General features: G+C 37.6%; 2 protein-coding genes across 2 annotated transcripts; one reads left to right on the forward strand and one right to left on the reverse strand.

Moving 5' to 3' along the window:
- On the forward strand, positions 1-20,137 carry LOC147860835 (Transducin/WD40 repeat-like superfamily protein). The gene is made up of 24 exons (XM_087323879.1): positions 1-276; positions 515-624; positions 1,904-2,072; positions 2,206-2,306; positions 2,390-2,462; positions 2,575-2,722; positions 2,996-3,156; positions 4,500-4,624; positions 4,794-4,896; positions 5,009-5,108; positions 5,218-5,269; positions 9,418-9,519; positions 9,785-9,931; positions 11,291-11,453; positions 12,884-13,153; positions 13,240-13,394; positions 15,838-15,966; positions 16,076-16,193; positions 16,265-16,456; positions 16,808-16,923; positions 17,006-17,160; positions 17,480-18,950; positions 19,034-19,228; positions 19,344-20,137. The coding sequence occupies exons 1-24, from the start codon at positions 165-167 to the stop codon at positions 19,815-19,817; spliced, it is 4,941 nt and encodes a 1,646-aa protein (XP_087180005.1). The 5' UTR covers positions 1-164; the 3' UTR covers positions 19,818-20,137.
- A 1,324-nt stretch (positions 20,138-21,461) lies between these two features.
- LOC147860836 (protein MICROTUBULE BINDING PROTEIN 2C-like) lies at positions 21,462-23,972 on the reverse strand. Its single transcript, XM_087323972.1, has 5 exons — positions 23,442-23,972; positions 22,968-23,042; positions 22,465-22,869; positions 22,047-22,265; positions 21,462-21,904 (listed from the first exon to the last, which is right to left on the reverse strand). Exons 1-5 carry the CDS (start codon positions 23,871-23,873, stop codon positions 21,725-21,727), a joined length of 1,311 nt encoding a protein of 436 aa, XP_087180098.1. The 5' UTR covers positions 23,874-23,972; the 3' UTR covers positions 21,462-21,724.
- Between the last annotated feature and the right edge of the window lie 344 nt (positions 23,973-24,316).

Below are 24,316 nucleotides of genomic sequence, written 5' to 3' on the forward strand. Positions count from 1 at the left end.
CAGGAAAAATATATAGCTCCAAATCGGATCTGATTGCCATCAGAAACAGAAGATCAAACTGAAGTCTTCCACCTGTGCAGATCAGCCCCGATCCATCCATCCTCCACACTTTAGTCTGAACAGATCAGATCAGATCAGATCTTAGTATATGTGTATATGCTGCCATGGCTCAGTGGATCACTACCCATCACCTCGACGTAACCCTTCAGCCTCATCATGCAGTTTTTCATCCCACACAAGCCCTCCTGGCTGTAGCAGTAGGTCATCATATATATGGTATGTTTCCTTCTTTCTCTGGCTTCCTTTTTCTTAATGCTAATTGCTATTCACTTTGCTTGTTTTACTATGGTTCTGCTTGTTGATGTTTTGTCTTCTTCTTTTGTGATAATGTGATCAAATGTTGCTTTTTTCTTTTTTAGCATAAAGAATATACTTTTGCTGTCTTTTTAGATTGTTGTCATTTTTATCCTCGGGTCAATTCAAGGTTATTTTTGTTTGTTTTTAATGAAAACAGAGTATGATGTGTTGATGGGTTGTAAGCTCGCAAGCATTGATGTCGGTGCTCCCACTGTTCGTATGGCTTATAGCCCTGTTGGAGGTCACACGATCATTGCAGTTCTCGAGGTGAGAACTCTCTCATTTGTACTTATTCGTTGTATTTGCATCATACCATTCTAAACGGTTCTCATTGGAGTAAAATACTAGTTCGTTTGCATCATACCGTTCTAAATGGTTCTCATTGGAGTAAAATACTACTACTAGTGCTATAATGCCCTATTCAGTGGATGATAGAGACTTGAGTTTGAGCTCATTTGGTGGCTACTTTAACCTCGATGTGAAGGCTATTTGTTCTTGCCTTCTTCAAACAATATTGGAGAGTAATGTCATTGTCGACTTACGTTTATATATTCCTAGGCTAGTAATCTATTTTTATTATCTATTTAATGAATTATTTTATTTACTAAAACACTTGCTTCCATGTACTTAATGTGTAAATCCAGACTCTCTGGTCTTATGAAGGTGCATGGACAACAGCAGGAACAATTCTGATCCTTACTTTTACATGAGATAACCTGTTGATTTATTGGATCCTGAAGTTAATCATGTGGGCGGTTTTCCTATCAACATAGAATTAAAGGTTTAATGTTGTCAGAGTTTTCAGAGGTATATCTTTAGTTGTGGAGAAAGAGGCATGATGGTATGGAATGACTGAGTAATAGTGAAAATAACCCTTTTATGAAGGGTCAGTGAGGCAAGGTAGTATTAGCTTGGTTGTGTATCAAGAGGAACATGGTTTCAAGCTCTGAACTTGGGTGCTGAACGTGTTTATTCTTGTAGTTCTTTGTTGAGGGATTAGGGAGATCCTGGACAGATTCTTTCGGGAAGCTCACGTGTCACTTGTGCATTGGACGATGGTGTGAGAGAATCAAAGTCGTTCATTGAGATTGATGATGATGTGGGGTATGCTAGGTGTTCTGAACATATCACATTCTCTTTGATATAGTGGTCTCAAATCCTGGTAGAAAATTATATACAAGTGATCAATAACTTTACAACTGAATCTTTATGATCACACAAAAGGCTCTTGTATGGTCTTGTGGAATATTCAAAATGAATTTGAAAGAAGATAGAATGCATTAATTCTAAAAAATTAAGTATCTTTGTTTGCTTCCGTATGATCATCATATATATTGGCCATTTACGACCTAGGCTGAAATTTGAGTGTGTATGATAGTAGAGGTTCCCTGCTCACGGAACGTTCTAGGGAACTGTAGATAAGGGCTAGTTGGTGTGTTCACTGTGAATGTTGAGCAACATCAGATGGAGGGTTTCAGGCCTTGGATTTTATCTATTTGCATAATGTTCAGTAGTAGATTTGTTCTTATTATATTTATGAACGCAGGACTGGACGATCAAGGCATGTGATCTTGATACTGAACATACACATGTCCTCCACACACCAGAAAAGAAGTCAGACAAATTTATTGGGGCATCTATTGAAGTGCACATAGCGTTGACACCATTACAGCCATGGCTCTTCTTTGGATATCATCGACAAATGGTTGTTAACGGTAATGGCATCCAATTTTCCTTTTTAAATAAATGTAAAACATTTGGTGAGCAGTTTTTCGACATACTCAGTTTAAGGACATATGGTTTGTGGAAGTTTATCTATATCATGGTTGTTCCCTTTTTCTGATGCAGTTGTTGGAACTGTGGAAGGATCAAAGCCAGTAACAAAGATCAGGACGGACCTGAAGAAACCAATTACAGATCTTGCGTGCCATCCACGAAGCCCCCTTTTGGTATCAAACTTAATTGAAATAGTTTAATATACATTCAGACATGTTCCTTGTTCAGAGTGTTTATTATCCTTTAAAAATTACAGTATGTTGCCTACCTGGATGGCATTGTTCGTGCTTATAACATTCAGACATTCGGTGTGCAATATACACTGCAAAGTAAGTGTCTTAATAATAAATTGTTACGGAAATTTTCTAGTTCAATGCATGTTGGTGTTAAATAAATTCGAAAGAGCCTAGTAAAATTACCCTTTCTATGTTAAAAAATCAGTTGACAATACCATAAACACCATAAAGCTAGTGGGAGCGGGGGCTATTGCATTTCATTCAACTCTGGAATGGGTTTTTATTGGAGATCGAAGTGGAACACTGATAGCATGGGATGTTTCTGTTCCTAATCGGCCGAACATGATTGGAATGTAAGTTGTCTTCTTTTTGCTATATGGAATGTATGTTTGTTTACAGTCTATTTACATTTGTTCTAATGGTCATTGTGCACTGGAGCCTGAATACTAGAAATGGTCTGAAAACTCACTAGGAAAAATGTGTAAATGTACATTGACCTAAAAGGCATAGTTTGTTTATGATATATCCATGCCATCAAAAGTAAAAGTTTCATAAACATTTCCCTTCAGGATGTACATTCTTTTGTAATTCTGATTCAACATCTGAATGTGTTGTTGAGACACCAGCACTCAGGTAGGCTCAAATGCAATACCAACAGTGGCGTGGAATCCAATGCTGAAACTATTGATAACACTTACAAAAGAAGGAAATGTTCAAGCTTGGAGAACACGGGCAATGTTGAATCCAAACAGGCCACCTATGAAGGCTCAATTTTTTGAGCCTGCTGGTTAGTTTTTTCCTCTTTTATGTAATATGTTACACACTTATGCTGTCAAAACAGAATTTTTATGTATGGATTATCAATATCTTTACTTGGGAACAGAAATATGGGTAATACAATAGGTTCTTGTTTTCTATTATCTACAAAACGTGTTCTTTATGGCTCATCTTTTATGATGATTCATGATGTTTGTGCATCATATGAACTTTACTACAACAATTTGTTATTGAATGAACCATCAATATATTGAGCCTTGTTTGGTGGATTTCTTGAATCAAGTGGCACAATATCTTTGAGTGCTGCCTTGTTTATCCATGGGATAGATATTGTAGTCTTAGAACTTGATCTTGCAAGATGTTTTTACTTTTTTATGAGGATTCATAAGTTTACAAATTACTTCTTCATAATTGTTTGTATATTTACGCTTGGAAAGTTGTTGTTTGGCAATGCCAGCTTCCAAGTTACTAATGCAGTATAAGGTTATTACGTCCTTTGTAAATTGTGAACCATGTGAATAAAGCTTACAAATATTACTCATGTGGTGTATCCTATGAAACCTAGAATGAGTATGGATAGAAATCTTAGGGAGAATGTCCATAGTAGGTATTGTAAGAGTGTTTGTTTAAAGGGTCTTGTATCTGGGCTCTGCTGGAGGTTGAACTGAGAAAATGTGGAAAGATCAGGGGAGAGAAATTTGCTGTCATGCCTGATTTTCCCATCAATTTGTGATAGATATTATAAACTTGATTGACTAGTTTTTGTATGAGCCTAAATGTACTCATGGACAAATGCGTGGAGAACTTGATGTTCTTTTACTTCCTCAGCTAGCCATTCTAGGGGGTGAAGATTACACTCATTATTTTCACTTTGTCTTGAGTTCATGATTGGTGCATCGAAACCACCGGTGTTTTGAACAAAGAGAGTTTGTAAAAAAAAGGGAGAGAGATGAGTATAGACAAGAGATAGAGATAGCGTAGGATTAAAGAAGTAGAATTGAGACAATATATGATAGATTAAAGAAGTAGAATTGACACAATATATGATAAAATATATTCTATTTTAATTAGGAATACAAGATTTTATTTACCAAAGTTGCAATATTCCACCGTAAGGTTGGCACCTTATCTTTGCTGAACTCCAACATGAACCCTTAACTTTGATCTTCAGAGCTGAATAACCTTTCTTGACAACCTAGCTTAATCGGTTGATTGTTAGATGAATGTATTTTTATTGATGCCTCAATGCTTTGATTTGTCAACTACAGCATGGGTATACTTTATGAATTCATTTGTCTACCAAATTCTGGAGTCTGAACATAATTTTGCATGAACTGGAACATATTTTTGCAGGTTTGGAAGTGTTTGATGTTGCAAATATATTGACACAGCAGGGGGGTGAAGCTGTTTACCCTTTGCCGCACATCAAGGAATTGCTAATTCATTCAAAGCTTAACTTAGCAATATGTCTACTTACGGTATATATTATTGCTTTTTTGAAATACGAAGACCGAGTCGTGGATTATTGCCTTTTGGTTAGGGGGGGAGTGGGTTTCTGCTGAGGTTGACAATGAACCTGAGCTTGATGGTGGGATTGCATATTATTTCTTGTCTAAATTAGACCTTTTTATTCTGTATTCTTTTCAGAGTGCTGGAAAAGCTGAAGATTCAAGAGGTAGAGGGTCGACACTGTCTAGGGAAGGAAGAAAGCAATTATTTGCTGTACTGCAAAGTGCAAGGGGATCACCAGGCATGCAACATTTATGACAATTCAAAATGCGAATATATTTTAAATAATCATTGTGCATGTACTATTTATATAAAGTCTGGCATCTAGTTTGAGAATTGATGGTTCCTCTCAGGTTCAGTATTGAAAGAGAAACTTGCTATACTTGGATCAGCTGGGATTTTACCAGATCAGCAATTACAGCTACAAATGCAGCAAGTGAGAGGACAGTCTGGGTATATATTAAAGATACTTCTGTGTCATTCTATTCTGTAGCTGTAAAGTGTGGTATTGTTTCTTCATGAATGGATCTGATTAAATGAGATTTTCATTTTTTTGACACAGACAACCACAGCTTACTATTGCAGATCTGGCAAGGAAGGCGTTTCTTCATAATGTATGATCTCAAAACCATTCTATAAGAAAAATCCCATATCTTCATAATGCTTGGTTTACTACATTCTAAGGTAGCAGTTTTATTGAGGATATGCATTTGTGTTTACTATAGTCTTTCATTCAATAGGGAATCAGATAATCTTCCTTTGTTGAATCAATAATGAATTTCCAAATTTAAAAGCATGAACTATCACGTGCTCATGTTTCCCTGAATGTCTTAAAACTCCTAGAAGAGTTTCTGAGAATGCAAGAGATATGATATGATTCTGCAATGAAATTCAACCCTTTATGTACAAATGTCAGGAAGGAGATCGGTAATGTTCAAAGAAATCTCCTTCCTGAGATTTGTACATAAAGGCTAACACATCAAAGTGGTGAACTTCAACCTTGTAGAAGAGGGGCTTGGTGAGGTTTGGCACAAATATGTGAAAGTACTCCATGGAATTCCAAGCAGCCCCCTCCCCCATCCACATGGCTCATGCTCAGAGCACAAAAGGTGAAAGAAAGAAAGATATATTAATGTCTTTTAAGAGACCAAAATGGCCTATAAGACGAAACAAGAGATTACAACTTAAGTGTTGTCTCGTCTTTGAGAACAAATCAAAATAAAATAAATATTACACAGTAAATAAGATGAAAAGAAAAGAAACGAGGTGAGAAAGTGAGAAATGCCATTGATATATTACAATTTGGAAATGCCCAAGATCATGATGGATTTGTAGGTGGGCATTTTATCTATGCCCATAGCACCTTGCTCCTGCTTATTGCACACACCTTTAATAGAGATATGTGTTCTAAAGAAGTAGAAGATAGAATGACAGTTTTCTGAAATATCTAGAGGCAGACATATAGAAACTAAAAACACCTATGGGTTTAACACATATGAGAGATTAAAAAAAGCAGAAACAGTTCTGCAAACAAAAGTCCATTGGCTAAACTGTATGGTTTGATTCTAGAGTGAGAATTGAGTCCATGGGCAGAAATACATGGCTGCCGTCCAGCCAGTCAGGAAGGTTTCCGAAGGGAGTTCACAACTTTGGATTACACATTGAAAATCCACGTCTTCATTAAGGAGGAAAGAGCCCATAAAAGCTGAATCTATTGTTGATTTGTGGACTTCCGGAAAGCCTTGACACTATATTGTGCTCAGCTCATGCGGCAACTAGAATTCCTTGGGGATCTATGGATACATGACTCTGCGGTCTTTATATAGATGATATATCTAACTACACAGATTGGATGGTTCAGAAGCATGCTTAACCATACCTACATTACTATATGCCAATGACGTTGTGTTGATCTTTGACTTTCTGGAGGCACTACAAAGTCATTTTGCGTACATGAAAATTTATTCATCAATCGTGGTAAAACTGAAAGTGATGGTGTTTAACACAACTCAAGCATGGGTAACGATATCAGAATCAAAATTCTTCTTGGGAGAGGAAAATGTGGCATACAATCTTACACTTATCTAGGGGTAACCATAGATTGACCCATGCGTGATATTCTTGAGATTCGACATCCGTAATATTCGTGGTATTCGAGAATAGAAAATGGCGCTAAGAATATTATAAAACCATTCGTTTACATATACATATACACACATACATACATACACATACATATATACACACATACACAAACATATATATATACATACACACACACATACATAGATACATATATACACACATACATAGATACATATACACACATATACATAGATACATATAGACACACGCATACATATATGTGTACACAGACATACATCAATAATTAATTAACTCATTAATATAATAATTAATTTACTATTAACTAATTAATTCACTTAAACATTAATTGATTCACTAATACATTAATTAATTTACAAATACATATCTTAATTCATTAACACATTAATTAATTCATTGGAAAATATTAGTTAATTAATTAATAATCAATTAATGCATTAATAATTAATTAATTAGGGCTTTGGCAAAACTTAGGGTTTCAGTGAAACTCTGAATTTGCAGCGGACAACAGGATGTAGGATTAGGTAGACCATGAGAGGGAGTCGATGACGCAGGCCAAAAAGAAGAAATTTTGTTGAAATTAGGATTATGACAGAAATTAGGGTTTTCTGTCGAAACCCTAATTTCTGGCCGAGAACAGGATATAGAGGGAGGTGAGGGTGTAAGTAGCACGCAGAGGGAGTAGGGTGAGGCGTCCTCGCTTCCTGTTGGCCACTGTTCACTCGCTTGTAAATAAAACACAATTTTTTATTTATTTTTTAATTTCAAAAAAAAGAAGAAAACGAATATATTTACGTGTATTCGTATTCCTATTCGTATGGATTCGTGGGGCAGGCCCCACGAATGCGAATATTTCAATCTATGGGTAACATTCACAGGTGCCATGGTTCCCCCCATGGGGCCTACTTGTGCTCGACTTTCTTGTGCTTATGCAGATCTTGATGCCTTCAAAAGACAATGGGCACTTGCAATTCCATGAACCATGAACTAAATTGTGGTGGTTTGGATACAAATCTCTCTCATGTGCTCCGTAATGTGATAAGGCAACTCAAGACCTGATCACATTAGTTAGAAATTGAGGTAGGATGCACACAAATCTACGGAAGAAATAAATCTCCCAATTGTGCCGTCAGGGAGTGGAATCAGAAGAACACTATGTGTGTCATTTGATGTTTTTAATGAATTAATAGGGAGATATCATTGCCTCGTCTCTATGCAAGGTAATGGAATATAAAGAAACGGTACTTAGGACTGTTCTTGTTAGAATTCAAGAGACAGAGAGAGAAGTTGCTGCTACAACCACAAAAACGCATCAACAGAGAACCATCACAACTTTCCTTAGCTCAATCACTCCTCATGCTACAACTCAACCAAGGGCTACACAGTGGGGTCTCAACTAAAAAACTTGAAAGAGGTCACTAGATCGGGCAATATCAATGTGTTGTGCACATAGACCACAGCCCCATAAACCTCGTCATTGACAAATAAAGGCCATTATCATCCGGCACCAGATGTGTTTCCCTCGCTTTGGAGATCTCGCCATTTGGGAGCAGCCCATGTTGGAGGATTTTTGATGGCAGAAATTTTAGTCTATCTAAATTCAGAATCTTAACTGCTTAGATAATTGAATTCTTCAGTAACCTTTATTTAGTTTTATATATATATATATATATATTGTTATTCTCAAAGAACAGATGAAATTTTGGAATGTAATCTCTTGTTTGATTTTGTTGGCCATTTTGGTCTCTTAAAAGAAATTGAAATATCTTTATTTCTTTCTTGGTTGGTAAGCCTGAGAATATCTCTTAAAGCATTAATACGTTGAAGAGAACATAATTAGTGACTGTAAACCTGATGAAGGAGTTGGCCATCTGCACATCTCAAATCTTTAGAGAGGTGTGCCCATGTAACTTGGTCAAACTAGAAAGCCATCGGTTGTCACAGGTAGAAGATGGCCTGTATAGAATGCCCTTTTGTTCTCAGAGGCTTCACTGGACTCTCCCAAAGTAGTATTCAATCTCATAAGTTTTTTGTTGCAATGATGATGGGTAAGATGGGCTTCCATGCTATACTAAAATGGTGGTAATGCTTGTAAATCAAGCCGATTTAAATGGATCCATTTAGCCACATGTGAGTAGCAAACTCCTGCCACTTTATCATGTGTTTCCGATGCACTATCGTCTTTCTCAGGCATACCTCGCCTCCATCTTCGTATATGAATCAAGCTTGGTCTCCATATCTATGCACCATAAAGCAGTACAAGTGTGACCATTGGGCCGAACAACTAAAATGTTGTTGTAGGTTCTTGGAACTGAGTGTAAGTACATTTTATTTCTAAAGATCCTAAAGAAGCTTATCTGTTTGCCAATCTATTATGTGCTGCCTTCGTCATGTCGAACTTAGGGCCCACAAATGTAACTCGCAATGTATAGATTGAAAGTATGTGCATACTATTACAATCTATTTTTCTTCTGCGGATTTTTTTTCTGAATAAATTTACCCTGAATACTGTCATTTTGTCATCATTGCTGGTTATGAGAACAGTTTTTATGAGAATGTATTGCAGTGTTTGTTTCTCACTGTTTGATGAATTAGAGCTCCTGGAGAAACTAATTATTGAATGTTCTAAAATCTTCAGAATTCAGGTGCTGGAAAATTAAAAAGTGGTCCCATCACAAAACTTCCACTCCTCACAGTTTCAGATCAAAACCATGTGCTCCGTGATATTCCTGTCTGCCAGGTTGGTAAACTACCCATAACTGGAGAAACCTCAGTATTATCAGTAGAGATATGCATGTAATTGGAAATCTTGAAGTAATACAGTTCTAATGCACTAAAATATATATTACATTGTGCTTCAGACTCTTCTGAGTTCATCTGTTTAGGTTCTTAGAATTATACTAATTTTTTAATGAATACATTTGTTGTTATCATATGTGAAAAACTTCAGTGAGTTTTAATAGTACTTTTTACTCAATAATTAATGAGCAAAATATGGGTCGCAGCCGATTCACCAGCACTTGAGATTTTTCAATTCAGAGCAAAGGATATTTGATTATCCTGTGCGTGTATTCTTTATGGATACGTGTAATCTTACAGCCTACAATTTGCCATCAGGCGACTACAACATCTATAAGAAGCTTTCTCCAACGGTAGGTTTCCTTACCTGCAGTTGCTACACTTTTTTTTTGTAATTTCCTCGTGAATAATTAATTTCTCTTCACATCAGAACTTCTTATACATACAGAATCATTATTAACCGGTGCCAGATCATTCTGGCCATTGTATGTGATTACTTGTTATCTCATTTGTGTGTTGTTCAGTTTAAGAACCGTAAGCCTTGCATCTGGTAATTGTGAAGCTACTGCAAAAGAGCCATGAAGGTCTGAAATAGCCTGCAAAAATGTGACAGATAGTTCAACATTCTTGAACCTTGATGAAAAACGTGATTTATCTTCACAAAAGAATAGTACCTCAAATTTACACACTGCAGTCATAATACTGTAAATTTATGCACACAGAAACCTCTACAATTGTTTTCAGATTCCTTAAGAAGTTTTTTGATGTTTATATCACCACTCCAGCCCTTAGAATTACCATGTCATCACTACATTGATGAATGTATTGGCATCAATAAAAATAATGGTGCCTTCTGAGGTTGTGATATTAAGATTACAATGCGTTTGTCACAGGAACACTCTTAGAAGAAAGAAAGAAAGAAAGAAAGATACATTAACGTCTTTTAAGAGGCCAAAATGGCCAATAAGACCAAACAAGAGATTATATCTTAAGTGTTGTCTCGTCTTTGAGAACAAATCAAAATAAAATAAATATTACTAAGTAAATATAAAAGTAAATAAGATAAAAAGAGATTAAAGAATTTGGTTTTCGGCACATATAAGATTCTCAAGTTAGATATATTGTAACTTTTGTCTTCCAAAGATCTCTAGCATAGGTCGATCTAGAATGGATAGGTCTCCGAAGTGAGGGAGGCACCTGGGTGGCGCGAGATAATGGCCTTTATCTGTTGATGGCAAGGGTGGTGAGGTCGTGGTCCATGGGGCTGGGGCCTACGTGCATGACAAATTGCTATTGCCCTATTTATTGTTACCCCTTTGTATGTCCTTGTTGGGAGTTGATTTGTGTAGCCCTTGATTGACTTGCAACATTAGTAGGAGTGATGGGGCTAAAGAAAGTTGTGATTGTAGCATTAGAGAAGATTGCATTGAAAGATATGCAATACTCAGATAGCAGAAAGAAGTGCCTACTAGGGTAAATGAACCTCTTAGTAGAACACTTTACACGAGGCTGTCCGAGGCATGTACTGCACAGGTTTCTTCACTGCATTGCCACTAAACTACTAAGGATCTTCTTAGAGTTCTCAAAGAACTTAGTATGAATGCACACAAGGTTGTTTATATATATTAGTATGTTTTATTGTTTCCTGAACCATTCAAATGTGTCAGATAGAGATAGTTGGATAACTCTTGGCTAATATTTTGTTGCAATAGGCTCTTGGAGGAAATGAACGGGTTCCAAATCGAATGATCTACAGCACAAAAAAAAATCTTTTCCTAATCTTCTTTGAATGTCGTGGTGCAACAAGTGAGGTGGTTTTATATCGTGATCATGTGGACATGCATAATCAAACAGAAAGAGTGAATACAATCATAGGTACGCGTGAGCTTGGATATTTTCTTGTTGGAACTCAATGATTGTTAGGAAATAGCTGCATATATATAATTGGTGCATGCACATTTATCTCTGTAACAATATTTATATGCGCTTGTATTTGTCTGTTTGTTTCTTTTTTATATTTGGAAGTTATTGACTTCATAGAGGAATCTAGATCTAGATAATCAAGTGCGACCAATGTGCAATATAGGCGAGGTTTCCCATGGTAGGATATCTCGAGTATAAAGAAAGAAAGCTGTATCAATGTCTTTTAAGAGGCCAAAATGGCGTACAAGGATGAACAAGAGATTACATCTTACAGTGTTTTCTCGTCTTTGAGAACAAACCAAAATAAATATAACTAAACATTGGGCACTAAAGAAATTAGATATCAGAGAACTTGAGATTCTGAACCTAGATAGACGGAAACTTCTGCCTTTGAAAAATCTCTCCAACATGGACCATTCCAAGATGGAGAGGTCTCCAAAGCAAGGGAAGCACCTTCGGGGCAAGATGATAATGGCCTTTATTTCTCCATGAAAAGGCTCTCTCTGTCACTTTCTTATTTCATAAAAAAACTTCATAATTCACTTTAGTTTGATTAAGCATCATCAAGATTAGATGGTGTTAAACATCAACACCTTAGTTTAATTAAGGTTGATCCACAAATCTTTGTCTGTTAAAATGACTTTAAAGCATTTAGATTTCGTTTTAGTCCTTCAGGAGAGTCAGAGATCACATAATCACGTTTATTTGATTAAGGTTGATCTATAAATAGTTGTTTGTCAAAATGACTATAAAGCATTTAGATTTCGTTGTTGTCTCTCTGGAAAGTCAGAGATCAACACAATGTCATCGACATACAGTAGAATGGTATGGCTACTACTGCTAAGTATGCTCTTGAACCACCCTATCCCTCTATGTGTTTATATATCTCATCTATGTAAAGATAGAAGAGTGTGTGATAGAAGTGCATATGTATTTTGATTCTGATTCCTATAGTGCATAGATTCCACATTGCATATCAAAGCAGACTAGATTGTAGAGTAGATGCCATCAAAACTAGAGATATACATGAGATGAGTTAGAATTTAGCACTATGCTTCCACTCAGTAAACAGTTGGACCATGCTATGGATATCTTTAAACTCTAAACTTCCCATGGGCATAGAGACAATTTACAAATGGGTGCATAATAATTCTTTTTCGTTGTTCTTGTTTTTGAGATTTCGTGTCAAATGTAATCTTTTGTTGTATGTCATAGGTCAGTTTGGCCTTGTATAGACTTTAGTGCATCTTGCTTTCCATCTTCATCTATGTCTCACAATTTTGTGTACCTTCATGTGCTATTTTTTGTTGTGGACTCTCCTAGTTCCAGAAATATTTCAATGTATATATAATGTTTTCACCTTACATAGTTCATGGTCACAGGTTGTGATGGTGCATTTATTGGCTATAATGAGAATAAATATGCAATTCTTGAAGATGATGGTCTTGGGCTTTCCCTTTATATTCTGGAAGAAGATGCTGAAGCAAAAACTTTGCAGAAAACATCCAAGGATTCTGAGAAAAATTCAGTCCTTGATGAGAACTCATTTTCTGAGTCTAATGTCACAAATAAGAGTCGAGAGTCACTGCAACAAGGTCCAATACAGTTTGTATTTTACACTCCTGTTCAACGTATTTTCTCAACTCCACTAGGTTAGTTGGATGATATTGGAAAGTGTGCTCTGGATTTAGAATTTGATGTACACAGTTTTGATTTTCTTTACTTGTGGTACTTTTAGACTCTACTCTGCTTTATGCTGCACAAGGTAGCCATTTGGGATTGGCCAAACTGTTGGTGCAGTCAATGGGTATTGTCAATGAGGTCTTTGAGATTTCTACAAAGCAGGAAGATGGACCATGTCTACAATTAAAATCAACAGAAGTAGTTTTGCAGGTACAAATAATGTTGATGATGTGAATATTAGTCATGCCATACCATGCATGCTTTTCTTGTGCATTTCTTTTTAAAATCATGAAGGTTTAAGTATGTGAGTTTCAACAACATTGTATTAAAGACGGAATGATTTGGGATGTCAATAGAACTTTTTCTCAACATATCCTGATAGAGTCAAAACTGACCGTAATAATAGATGAAGAAAACTCATGTCCTCATTGCAAGGACTTCTTATTTAAATTGATAACTGTGTGTTGAGATATTCTTGGAAATCCAGCATTTTCCACTGTTGCAGTTCTCATTAAACATCACATACATCAATGAGCAATGCTGTTTTCGTACATATATTTTACATACTTTGTTTTAGATGTGCTTTGTCAGATGTTTTTCTTGGAGCCAGGTGTTGTTTTACAGGAAGCACAACTTTGTGAATACATTTGTATATGTATATTGTCCATTATGGGCTATATAACAGCTGTTCAAAAGAGGATATATAAAATAAAGGGAAAAGTGCCAGGATACCCCTCGAAGTTCGTCTATTTACCAGAATGCCCCTGGAAGTTCCAAATTTACCAAACTACCCCTATGTCCAAAAAATTACACTTTATAAAGTAATTATACACTCAAATCTTTGGTAAATAGGGCTAGTTCGGGTAACTAGGGCTTGTAGATTTGAGTGTATAATTACTTTATAAAGTGTAATTTTTTGGACATAGGGGTAGTTCGGTAAATTTTGAACTTCCAGGGGCATTCTGGTAAATAGACAAACTTCCAGGGGTATCCTGGTACTTTTCCCTAAAATAAATTCTGAGAAAATATCATCGTTTTTACTAGGAGATTCAAAAATATAAAGCTTTGGGGGATTATAGAAAGATAGTTTTTCTTCTCCTGGAATCCCACAAGTCTAATAGGGCTTCAGATCGTGTTAGAAGTATATTCTTGTTTTCCATCTTTTATTGTTATTGCCATTGCTTACTGCATGCTAAATGCATTAATTTATCTTAGACAAATTTCCAAGTATTCTTTTTGCTCATGCATGCTGCCAGTAGGGGCTTTTTTTTGGCTAATGGATGAAGGTTTTCACATTGGGCTTTCATTGCCGTTGCTGTATGTTATCCAGTATGATTTACTATATGACTTACGTAAGAAAACATGTTGCTTTACTCTAACCTCCACAGGGTTTAGAAATTTCTGCAGAAGGTTCTGTACAATTTTCTGCCAATAGCCACCAATGATTACTTGTGGAGTTTCCACTGTAATGAATGTCACTATCCAGTCATTTTGTAGTTGTGTCCTCAACTCACAGTTGTTAAATTATAAAAATAATCTCTGAATGATTATTGTCAGCATTTAATGGTTTGGTTTTTTTGTATCTGGGATTGATGCTTATTCTGCGCTTTTAATCATATATAAGGATTTTCATTGTATTTGCATTACCAGGCCATTTTGGGCATGCATAGAACCTCCAGGTTCATATGATTGGAGATTAATACAGACCACTCCATGGTCTCCAGGATAATTCTAGTGAAACTTTCATTGTCCATAAGGTAAACAGAGCTTAGAGGGCACCGCCACCAATTATAATTGAGGCCTTACCTAGATCAGTATCCTTCATCCACAGTACTTGGGAGCTTCCGCAACATTGTATGCATGGTTTGGCTTCGTGTTTCTTCAAAGGGATCAACCACAAAAACTTGTGTCCAATAACACACCTGGGCACACCTGGTAGTACCCCTACATCATCCCTCTCAGGGAACCTAGTTGATTAAGTCATCTCACTTGGACATTGTTGGTGGCCTCCTATGCCATTGAGCATCATTGAGCACACTTGACTAGGAATTTTACTGTGGAGGATATTGCTGTCATTCTAGAGGGACCCATGTGAAACTACATGATATGATTTTGCTCATCTTTGTAGTAGTTGTAACACATGTCTCCCACTGGATTTTTGTGGTCCATACTTGAAGAATTATCCATTTTTGCCCTGTTCTATTTCAATAGGTAGAGTTTCTTTCTATCTTTTCCCTTATGATTAGACGTTGTACCAGATCTTAACTGGATGTAATTTCTTTGGTCTCATAAGTAATTCTGTTCTTTAAAAAATGTTAAAATGTCGTTTGACAACTATCCTTGTGAAGCATGCATAGAAGCGCATGTTTAACCGCAACCAATGTTATCCATATTGAGTTGAGGTTGATAAAGATGTATCTTTTTAAAAAGTAAGCATGATTGTGAACTTAGCTCAAGTAAGGATTCAAATTGCGATTTGTTGAACTGTCATATAAGTTTGTATTCAAACTCGTATGATTCTGCACAAGTTGCATTCTCAAGAGTTTTGGATGTGGAGTGTCTCTGCTTGACTGCATTCTGTTAGTTGTTTGAATATGGATAATCAATTTTCTACGTACATTTATTTCATATGTTTTTGGTGGTTGAATCACAGGTTTATTGGCAAGAAACACCGGGCGGTCATGTTGCAGGAGTGATAACGACTCAAAGGGTTATGATACTCTCTTCAAAATTGGAGATTTTATCAAGTAGTACAACAAAATTTGATCATGGATTTCCTGCTATATCCTTATGATTTAGATGCAGCGATGGTGTTTTCTGGTGCCTATGCCTGTTCTATAGGAATTAATAGTTACATAGCAATTACATATGTCTCCTTGATTCCCTAGAACTTCAGGACGCTTGTTTGGGTAGGACCAGCCTTGGTTTTCTCAACCGCTACAACACTGGCAGTTCTGGGTTGGGATGGCGTTGCACGACCTATAGTGACAATTGCCACTCCCAATGCTGGTAACATCTATTCCCTGTTTAACAAACCATAGAGGTAGATATATGATCTAATACAGGGTTTGTTTTGGCAGCATTAGTGGGTTTCTTAAATGATCGGGTACTCCTTGCATGTCCAACGGACTCAAATCCAAGGCAAAAACAGGGTGTGGAAATTAGGGTACGGCTTGTAGGTTTGCTAGAACCACTTCTGATAGGGTGGGCAACAATGCAAAGGACTATTGAGCCGAAGCTCGAGCTTGCAGAATTGATGTTCCAGTTAACATCTAGGTATGGATGAATTTGTTTGATATTTTTCCATAATAATACACAGATATTTGTTTGAATTTGGATGAATCTACAATGCATGAAGGATAATGTAATAATATGCAGCACATGTGAGATTTAATTTTATAAATAAGTTTGTGATGTTTGGAGTGTGTTAAATATTGTAACAGGTTACTGGTTTCTGGTATTTGGAAAATTTCTGTGGATCGCACAATCTCCCTTTGTGGAGTAATGTGATAATGATTTTTCCACTTATAACAGCTCCAAGTTGACATTCTTTTTGTGACATTATATATAGAATTTTCCAATCATAAGAGCTCCAAGTTGACATTCTTTTTGTGATGTTATACCTAGATTTGATAGCCTTCGAGTTACTCCTCGTTTACTCGATACTCTCGCTACTGGCCCTGAGATCTGCGGAGATTTAGCTGTTGAGCTAGCACTGGCAGGACCTCAATTTACACAGGTGATAGTTAGACATCAAGGGTCCATATTTTCATTGTGAATCTTTTTTTTGGAGTTGTTTCCTAAATTGGGACAGGATGTAGGTCTTGCGGTGTCATTATGCTGTGCTTGCACGCCGTTTCAAAAAAGCCTTATCAATTTTGGTAGATGAGTTCCAGCATTCACGAGATTATCCTCGATGTCCTCCAACATCAAGACTCTTCCAACGTTTCAAGGAGCTTGGTCATGCTTGCATCAAGTATGTATGCATTGTCTAAATGGGATGGATGCAATTCAACATGTGCACTAATAATTACCCTTTACATTGTCATTTGGTGAAATTATTTAAAAGATGCTGCCAGTTGATAAATTCCCATGGTATTCTGCTTTAATAAAAAGTTAGTTATTGCCCTTTTCCATCATAACTCACACATGCATACAGAAAGAAAGCTAGACAACAATATGATTAATTAGTCGTCTTTTGTAAGGTTGTGAACTTGCATGCTTTACCAGTTATGTAAGGTTGTGAACTGTACCTTTTCTGTATTTATCGTATGAATGGTGTTTCTTTTTACCAGTTATGGCCAGTTTGATTATGCAAAAGAGACATTTGAAGTGGTATCTGATTATGAAAGCCTGTTGGATATTTTTATCTGCCATCTAAATCCAAGCGCTCTTCGGCGTCTGTCTGAAAAGTTGGAAGAGTCTGGGTCCAGTCCAGAACTTCAACGACAATGCGCAAAAATATTGGGTGTCCGCTCTACCAGCTGGGGACAAGGATCATTGCTGTCTAATTTTGCAGCAGAAAGCATGCTTCCAAAAGGTCCAGAGTGGGGAGGTGGAAACTGGGAAATAAAAACTCCTGTCCAAACAAGGACTATTCCAGAGTGGGAGCTTTCTAATGAAGTCACTGCATATATGAAGACACCCAGTGGACCCATTCCAACTATTAATCCTGACCATTTGGGAGTTTATTTGGGAACATTGAAAGGCAGGGGAACCGTTGTGGAAGTGAAAGCGACTACTTTGGTAAAAAGCCTAGTAAACTCGACAACTATTGAGCATGGACTACTGGGTTCGGTTGCTTCTGTTGACTTCAAGACTTCTGGTAATATTGCTCAAGGTTCAACACGACAGGGTTTCCAAGACCTTATTCGTAACCATCCAGCGAATGATGAACAAGCCAAGGCTGTACAGGAGTTCAAAAATCCTGTGATGAATGATAGCAGCAGTGATGAGGAAGATGAAGCAGCGAAGAAGAGGAAAATTAAATTTGTTATCAATCCGAAAGGAACAACTGTGGACGTTAGCAAAGTCAAAGAGGCTACTCAACAGTTGAAATTAGGTCCTGCTGGTTTACCTCGCCCCATGGAACGAACTAGAAGCTCAACACAGGATCTTCTAGGAATTTCAGGTTCTTTGCCGATTCCAGGTCCATCGGTACCAACGCCAGGGCTTATTTCTGGAAATACACAAATTCCAAACCAAATGAACCTTGGAATGAATCCAGCTTTTATGCAAGGTGGACCACAGATGAGTGGTGGAAATACATTTGTAGCTCCCCCACAAATGGTCATGGGAATGGGAGTTACTACTGGAGGGCCGATCCCGGAAGACTTCTTTCAGCATACCACGTCGGCCATTGGAACTCTTGCATCTTTTGAATCAGGCCCGGCTAACCGTAGTGGTGATGGAGGATTCCCTTCATCAGCTCGTGAAGTACAGGTCCAAGGAGGTGGAACAAGTATGCATTTGATGGATGGTTCCAGCAATGCACTTTCCATGCCTAACCCATTCGGGCTTGGCGTTCCTCCACAATCGGGGCAGCCAAGCAGTGCTAATGTGGATCCATTTGCTGGTGGGGTACCCCCGGCTATTCCAGAAGTGGTTCCGTTTTCTGCTCCGGCACCATCCTACCCTGGAGCTGGTATATCAAATGATCTCGGTTCTCTAGTAATGCCGAACAATGTGATGAATGCCACATCAGCAGGGATCTCTGTACCTGATGCTAGGCCTACATCACCTCCTATTGTTGCCCGCCCTGGACAGGTTAGTTCTGTTTTCTGAAGTATTAATGTTTTACATGCATATTCATTCTCTTTGTTAACCTTTGGGGTATCTTGCTCTTATAGGTTCCCCGAGGAGCACCTGCATCAAGATGCTTCAAAACAGGGATAGCCCATCTTGAACAAAATCAACTCACAGACGCACTATCTTGCTTTGATGAGGGTTTTCTTGCTTTGGCCAAAGATCAATCGCTTGGTCAGGACATAAAAGCACAGGCAACAATTTGTGCCCAGTATAAGCTTGCCGTTTTGCTACTGCAGGTCTTTTTCTTGCCTATTGCAGTATATCTGTCATAGGATTTCAAGTGAACCACACTATGCAAGTGATGTGGATCTTATAATATTATTGACATGTGTATGCTACTTTGTTTCACAGGAAATCGCAAGGCTTCAAAAAGTCCAAGGGCCTAATGCAATCAGTGCCAAAGATGAAATAGCGCGGCTTGCACGTCATCTTAGCTCACTCCCTCTCATGGCAAAACATCGAACTATGTGTATCCGGACTGCCATTAAGAAGAATATGGATGTGCAGAACTATGGGTTTGCAAAGTCAATGCTGGAGTTATTGTTGTCAAGGGCACCAACCAATAAGCAAGATGAATTGCGGAGTTTAATCAATCTTTGCAGTCAAAGGGGTTTGAGTGACAGATCAATTGATCCAGCTGAGGATCCTTCACATTTTTGTGCTGCCACATTAGGGAGGTTGTCAACTATTGGGCACGATGCTTGCAATGTATGTAGCTCAAAATTCTCTACAGTTGGATCACATATCTGCATCATTTGTGGCATGGGCGCCATTAGTAGATCTGATGTGGTACCCAAAGGAGCTGTCGTGTCTCCTTTCTCTTAAGGACAAAAGAAGTTTTCTTTTTCATATCTTCAATTCCTTATACATTCCAATCCATCTTTTTGAACAATTGGACTTAATTAGATTGGTCACACAATTAGCTTCAGATTTTTTTCTCCTTTCTGTTGTTACACTAAATATCCACTTCTATCTCATTTATCACTATATGCCCATCTACAGCAAATAAAAGGGCTAGAGGTGCACCTTTTCATGTTATAGCTAAGGTGTTTTAAGACTTGTGGATACATTTTTATAGTTTTTTTAATACTGCATGATGTCTAAATACTATTTGTATCTATGTAGCCAGTTTTCTTTGTTTTCAAGTTGTTTTTTGATTTATTGGGCAGGGGAAAAAAATCTCTCTCTCTCTCTCTCTCACACACACACACAGACACACACATTATGTAGATGTTTCAGGATGCAATGTAAAAGTATGTATTAACGTAACATCTTGCAACCTTTATCCTAATTTTCAAACATCTATGTATACAACCGAAGTCCATAAGAACACATGTTACTATGCAAATAGATATAAAATAAGATATTATATGCAAAATTATAATATGGAATCATTGGCTTTATATGTTAAATCGCAAAAAACTATAGCCATGATGTTGTATTGGTAAGCATGCACTTTATTGGTTGGTGATAAGTTTGCCTGTACATTTAAATACAATTCATATTTGTTTAATATCACATACACCAATGGTTAAAAAGCACAGAATCAATTAAATGCTCGAGATACCATCATGGAAAGTCTTTGTTTGAAAAAGGCTTTATTGGTTCACTTTCCACAACCCAAGAGTCAAAAACAAGAAACATTAAGAAATTATAGATGTGTGGCCTTATAAAAAGAGAATGCTGTCACTCAATAAACAATAAAGTGGTTTTATGGTCTAGCATGAAATAAATGAATAGTAAACATTGTAGGGCACGAATGTTGTAGAAATCTCATTCTCTTTATTTGATATTTATATCAAGTTTCAACACTGGATTTGTAGTAAATCATACTTGTAAAATTTTAGGCTTCCATTGGCATTATCCTTTTTTTTCCAGCTTAAATATGATAACACCCAAGGAAATAGAAAACTAACATGACTTAATTTCCCTTGAAGCATGTGTTGACGATTTTGGAGAAGCTTTTGAGTGAATGTATAGTCTACATATGTTAGTGGTAAAGGCAAAAAGGAATTGTGTAAATTTTTTTATTTGTTCTAAACTTGTTTTCCTGAATATCGAGAGGTTGATGGCTATGTCCCAATGGTTTACCTTGAATTCAGTATCATGTACATTTATAGGAATTCCCATGTTTACTCAAAAGATTTAGGCAGATTTGATCATTTTTCAGCTAATACATGTACAATAAAGAATTAGAGTACATGTTATGACAATGTAAGTGTCAATCCCATCCAGTTCCTTGCTACTTATCCTAGGGTTTAGGGTATCTTCCTCTTCAATTAAGATTGCAATCATGCTCAACATACTTCCGTAGTGAAACTATGGTTTGCCCTTTTGTTCCTTGCACGTGTGGAAGACGGTGACTAGTGATGCGATTCGCATTTAAGAACAGATAAAAAATTGGTAGAAGAAAATCCATGAAGGATACCATTGTTAGGGCCTTAGCATCCAACTTAATTATTGGGAAAGTTAAGAAAAAAATTGGTAGCACTTCTGTATCACTGGCCTAATTCAGCCCATTACATTGCTGTAAGGGAAACACATCGTCTCCATGTTAACATATCACAACATTGCCTCCATGTTAACAATACAAATATTTGTGGAAAGCTTTATATACATCCTCCACAGATTTTCAAAAATCCTCTAACATCAATGCGTGTAATTCCAAGTGAGTACATTGTGTGCATGAATATACCATCGGTAAGCGAGCATAAAAGGGTCGAAAAAATCGGTTACATTAGCAGTCTTCTTGTTTTAATCAAGTAAGATTGCAACTGCCCTCTTAGTTGTGTGGTAAGCAAAAGTAACTCCTCGCTCGGATTCTCTTTTGCCGCAATCAAACATGCTATGTATCTCCGTCTCATCAATTCCATGCATTCGTCCATTTCTAGGTCGTACATTTGCCCATTTTCCTGTCAAATTACCACATTATAAGAAATCATATCTATATGTTAAGTAGAGTTCACATTGACCATTACTCCAAAGTGTTTTGCTAAGAATCAATGGATCCATAACCTATTGAGTATTATTTAAGATACTCCAACCTCAATCTACCTTGGTTTCCATCGAATTGCTTGAACGAATTTCAACTTGATTGAATGTGTCATCATTCTCTAGTTGGTTTGATGAGATGGTTTGCATTCTGACAAGAAAAGTGGCCACATTCCTTTGCAAGCTATGCAATTCTTCTCGAACCTTCTCCATGCTCAATTGTGATTCTTGAACCTCCACTTCCGCTTGTTTGAGAAGCAGGTTTAAATTCACAATCTCATTCTAATGGTGGATAATGGACAAAGCAAGCATCACAATAAAAGTGTAAGAACACATAAGATTATATGCAAGGAGTTATGATAAAAGAAAGGCACAATGCTGATAACTTTTGTAAGAAATTACTGGGACATGCCAATGAGAATTAGTTCAACCAAACGAATTCAAATGCATAAATGAATCCACAAATATTTAGCACTTTAACCTGATTGTTTATTAGTGTATCCATTTTCATCTGGATATCCTTCTCTTGCTCGATGATCTGTGTTCGCATTTCATCGACCCTTGTTTGCAAGCTAAGCATGTCCATTTCTCGAGCACTCTCTACACCTTGCAATCGGTCCTCTTTTTCCTTAAGCTTCTGTTCCAGCTCTTCGATACGACATTGTAGATCTGCAACTATATTTGCCTTGTTGCGATTCGGTGGTGTTCGACGGTGATCCATGGTGGATGAGGAGAGAGAACTCCTCCTACTTATCACACCATAATGTATGTTATTATTGTCTTCGGCATTATCCCAGAATGCACTGTCTTTCGACATGGTCACCGATCTTTTACAACTACCGGACATCTGTCCACGATCCTTAATTCCTTTGGAAGGATATCGCCCCTATTTATAATCATTGGAGAGCATTAGAACCAAAATTGAAGTCACTGATTGAGCTATACTCTACATAATTAAATAGTTAAACAGTTAATCTATTTGACCTTTGTTAGAGGTGGTGATGGAGTGTAGACAAGGGCTGCATTGTGTCGTGTGAAAGATTTATTGTTGTGTCGATCCTACAACAGATTTCAGAATTTTGCTTGTTGATTTTGACATGATACAAGACAAATAGGTGAAGGGAAACCTTACATAATAATTTATCAATAATTTAGAAGAGAATTAACATCAGAAAATCCTGAAATACCCCAGGCTGGGTTCTCCTTTTATTTCGTCCAGAATGCCCCAAAAGCTTTTGTTATTTCCCCAAATGCACTAGTGTCAAGCCATCTGGATCGGTTTTGATTCACATTTATGCGGTTTGTGAGCTACGCCACGGTGAATTTCATCCACATATGGAGTTCGGAGTAGTCTGTGAGCAGTGGCATTTGCAGGAAATCACAAAAGCTCCGGGGTGCCTGCCGAGATAACAAGGAACCTGTATTCCCAAAATTTGCCCCAAATTTTCTCATATTTACCATGAAAGACTCGAGAAGTGGGATGATCTCAACGAAATCCTGATACAGAACTCTGTGTACATCAGTTGCGGATTCAAGATGATGATGATGATGATCAATGGAATTGTTACTATGATAAGACGGCAAGAGAGAAGATGGGGAGGAAGAATTAGGAAGCGAATTAGCTGTAGCCATGCCATTGCTACTACTACAACCACTACTGTTAATGTCCATGTATTCTCCCCGTGAATTAGAAGCTAACGCCCATGTATTCTGGTCTGCAGAGTAAAGATTTAACAATGTATCATCATCACCATCACCATCACCGCGGCGGTCATCTCTAGTAGTGATGGAAGAGTCGGATGATGTGATGGCACTCCTTCTTCCAGACTTGGTGGGGATACTGTAAGGCTGAGCTGAGGCAGAAGAATGAGTGATGTGACCCACTACCATAGCTTCTTTGCTACAGCAGCAAGAAGAAGAAGAAGAAGAAGAAGAAGAAGAAGAAGAAGAAGAGTGAAGAAAATTGCAGTAGATGGGCAGATCTGGAGCTTATGGTGGGTCAGCTCATTTCCTCCTTATGTCTTCGCCAGGGGATCGCGGCCACCGACGGCTGTAGGTCGCTCGGCTGATTGGCGCATGTGATCTCTACCGTCCGATTTGGATAAGAAAGAACGCGCGAAAAAAATATGGGTCCCTCACATTCGCCCAAAGCCTTGCTAGAGGTCGCCCAACTCTTGAGCCATTGCTCGCCCAACCTTGTCAGATGTCGCCCAAATCTGAGTCATTGGTCGCCCAACTCTGACTGTTGCAGGTCGCCCAACCTGGACCATTGTAGGTCGCCCAACCTTGCCAGAGGTCGCCCAACTCTGAGCCATTGGTCGCCCAACGCTGGT

This window comes from Azolla caroliniana, unplaced genomic scaffold (genome assembly GCF_043228905.1).
Source record: "Azolla caroliniana isolate FFs.n. ecotype wild unplaced genomic scaffold, voAzoCaro1.0.p SCAF_8, whole genome shotgun sequence".
Classification (NCBI taxonomy): Eukaryota; Viridiplantae; Streptophyta; class Polypodiopsida; order Salviniales; family Salviniaceae; genus Azolla; species Azolla caroliniana.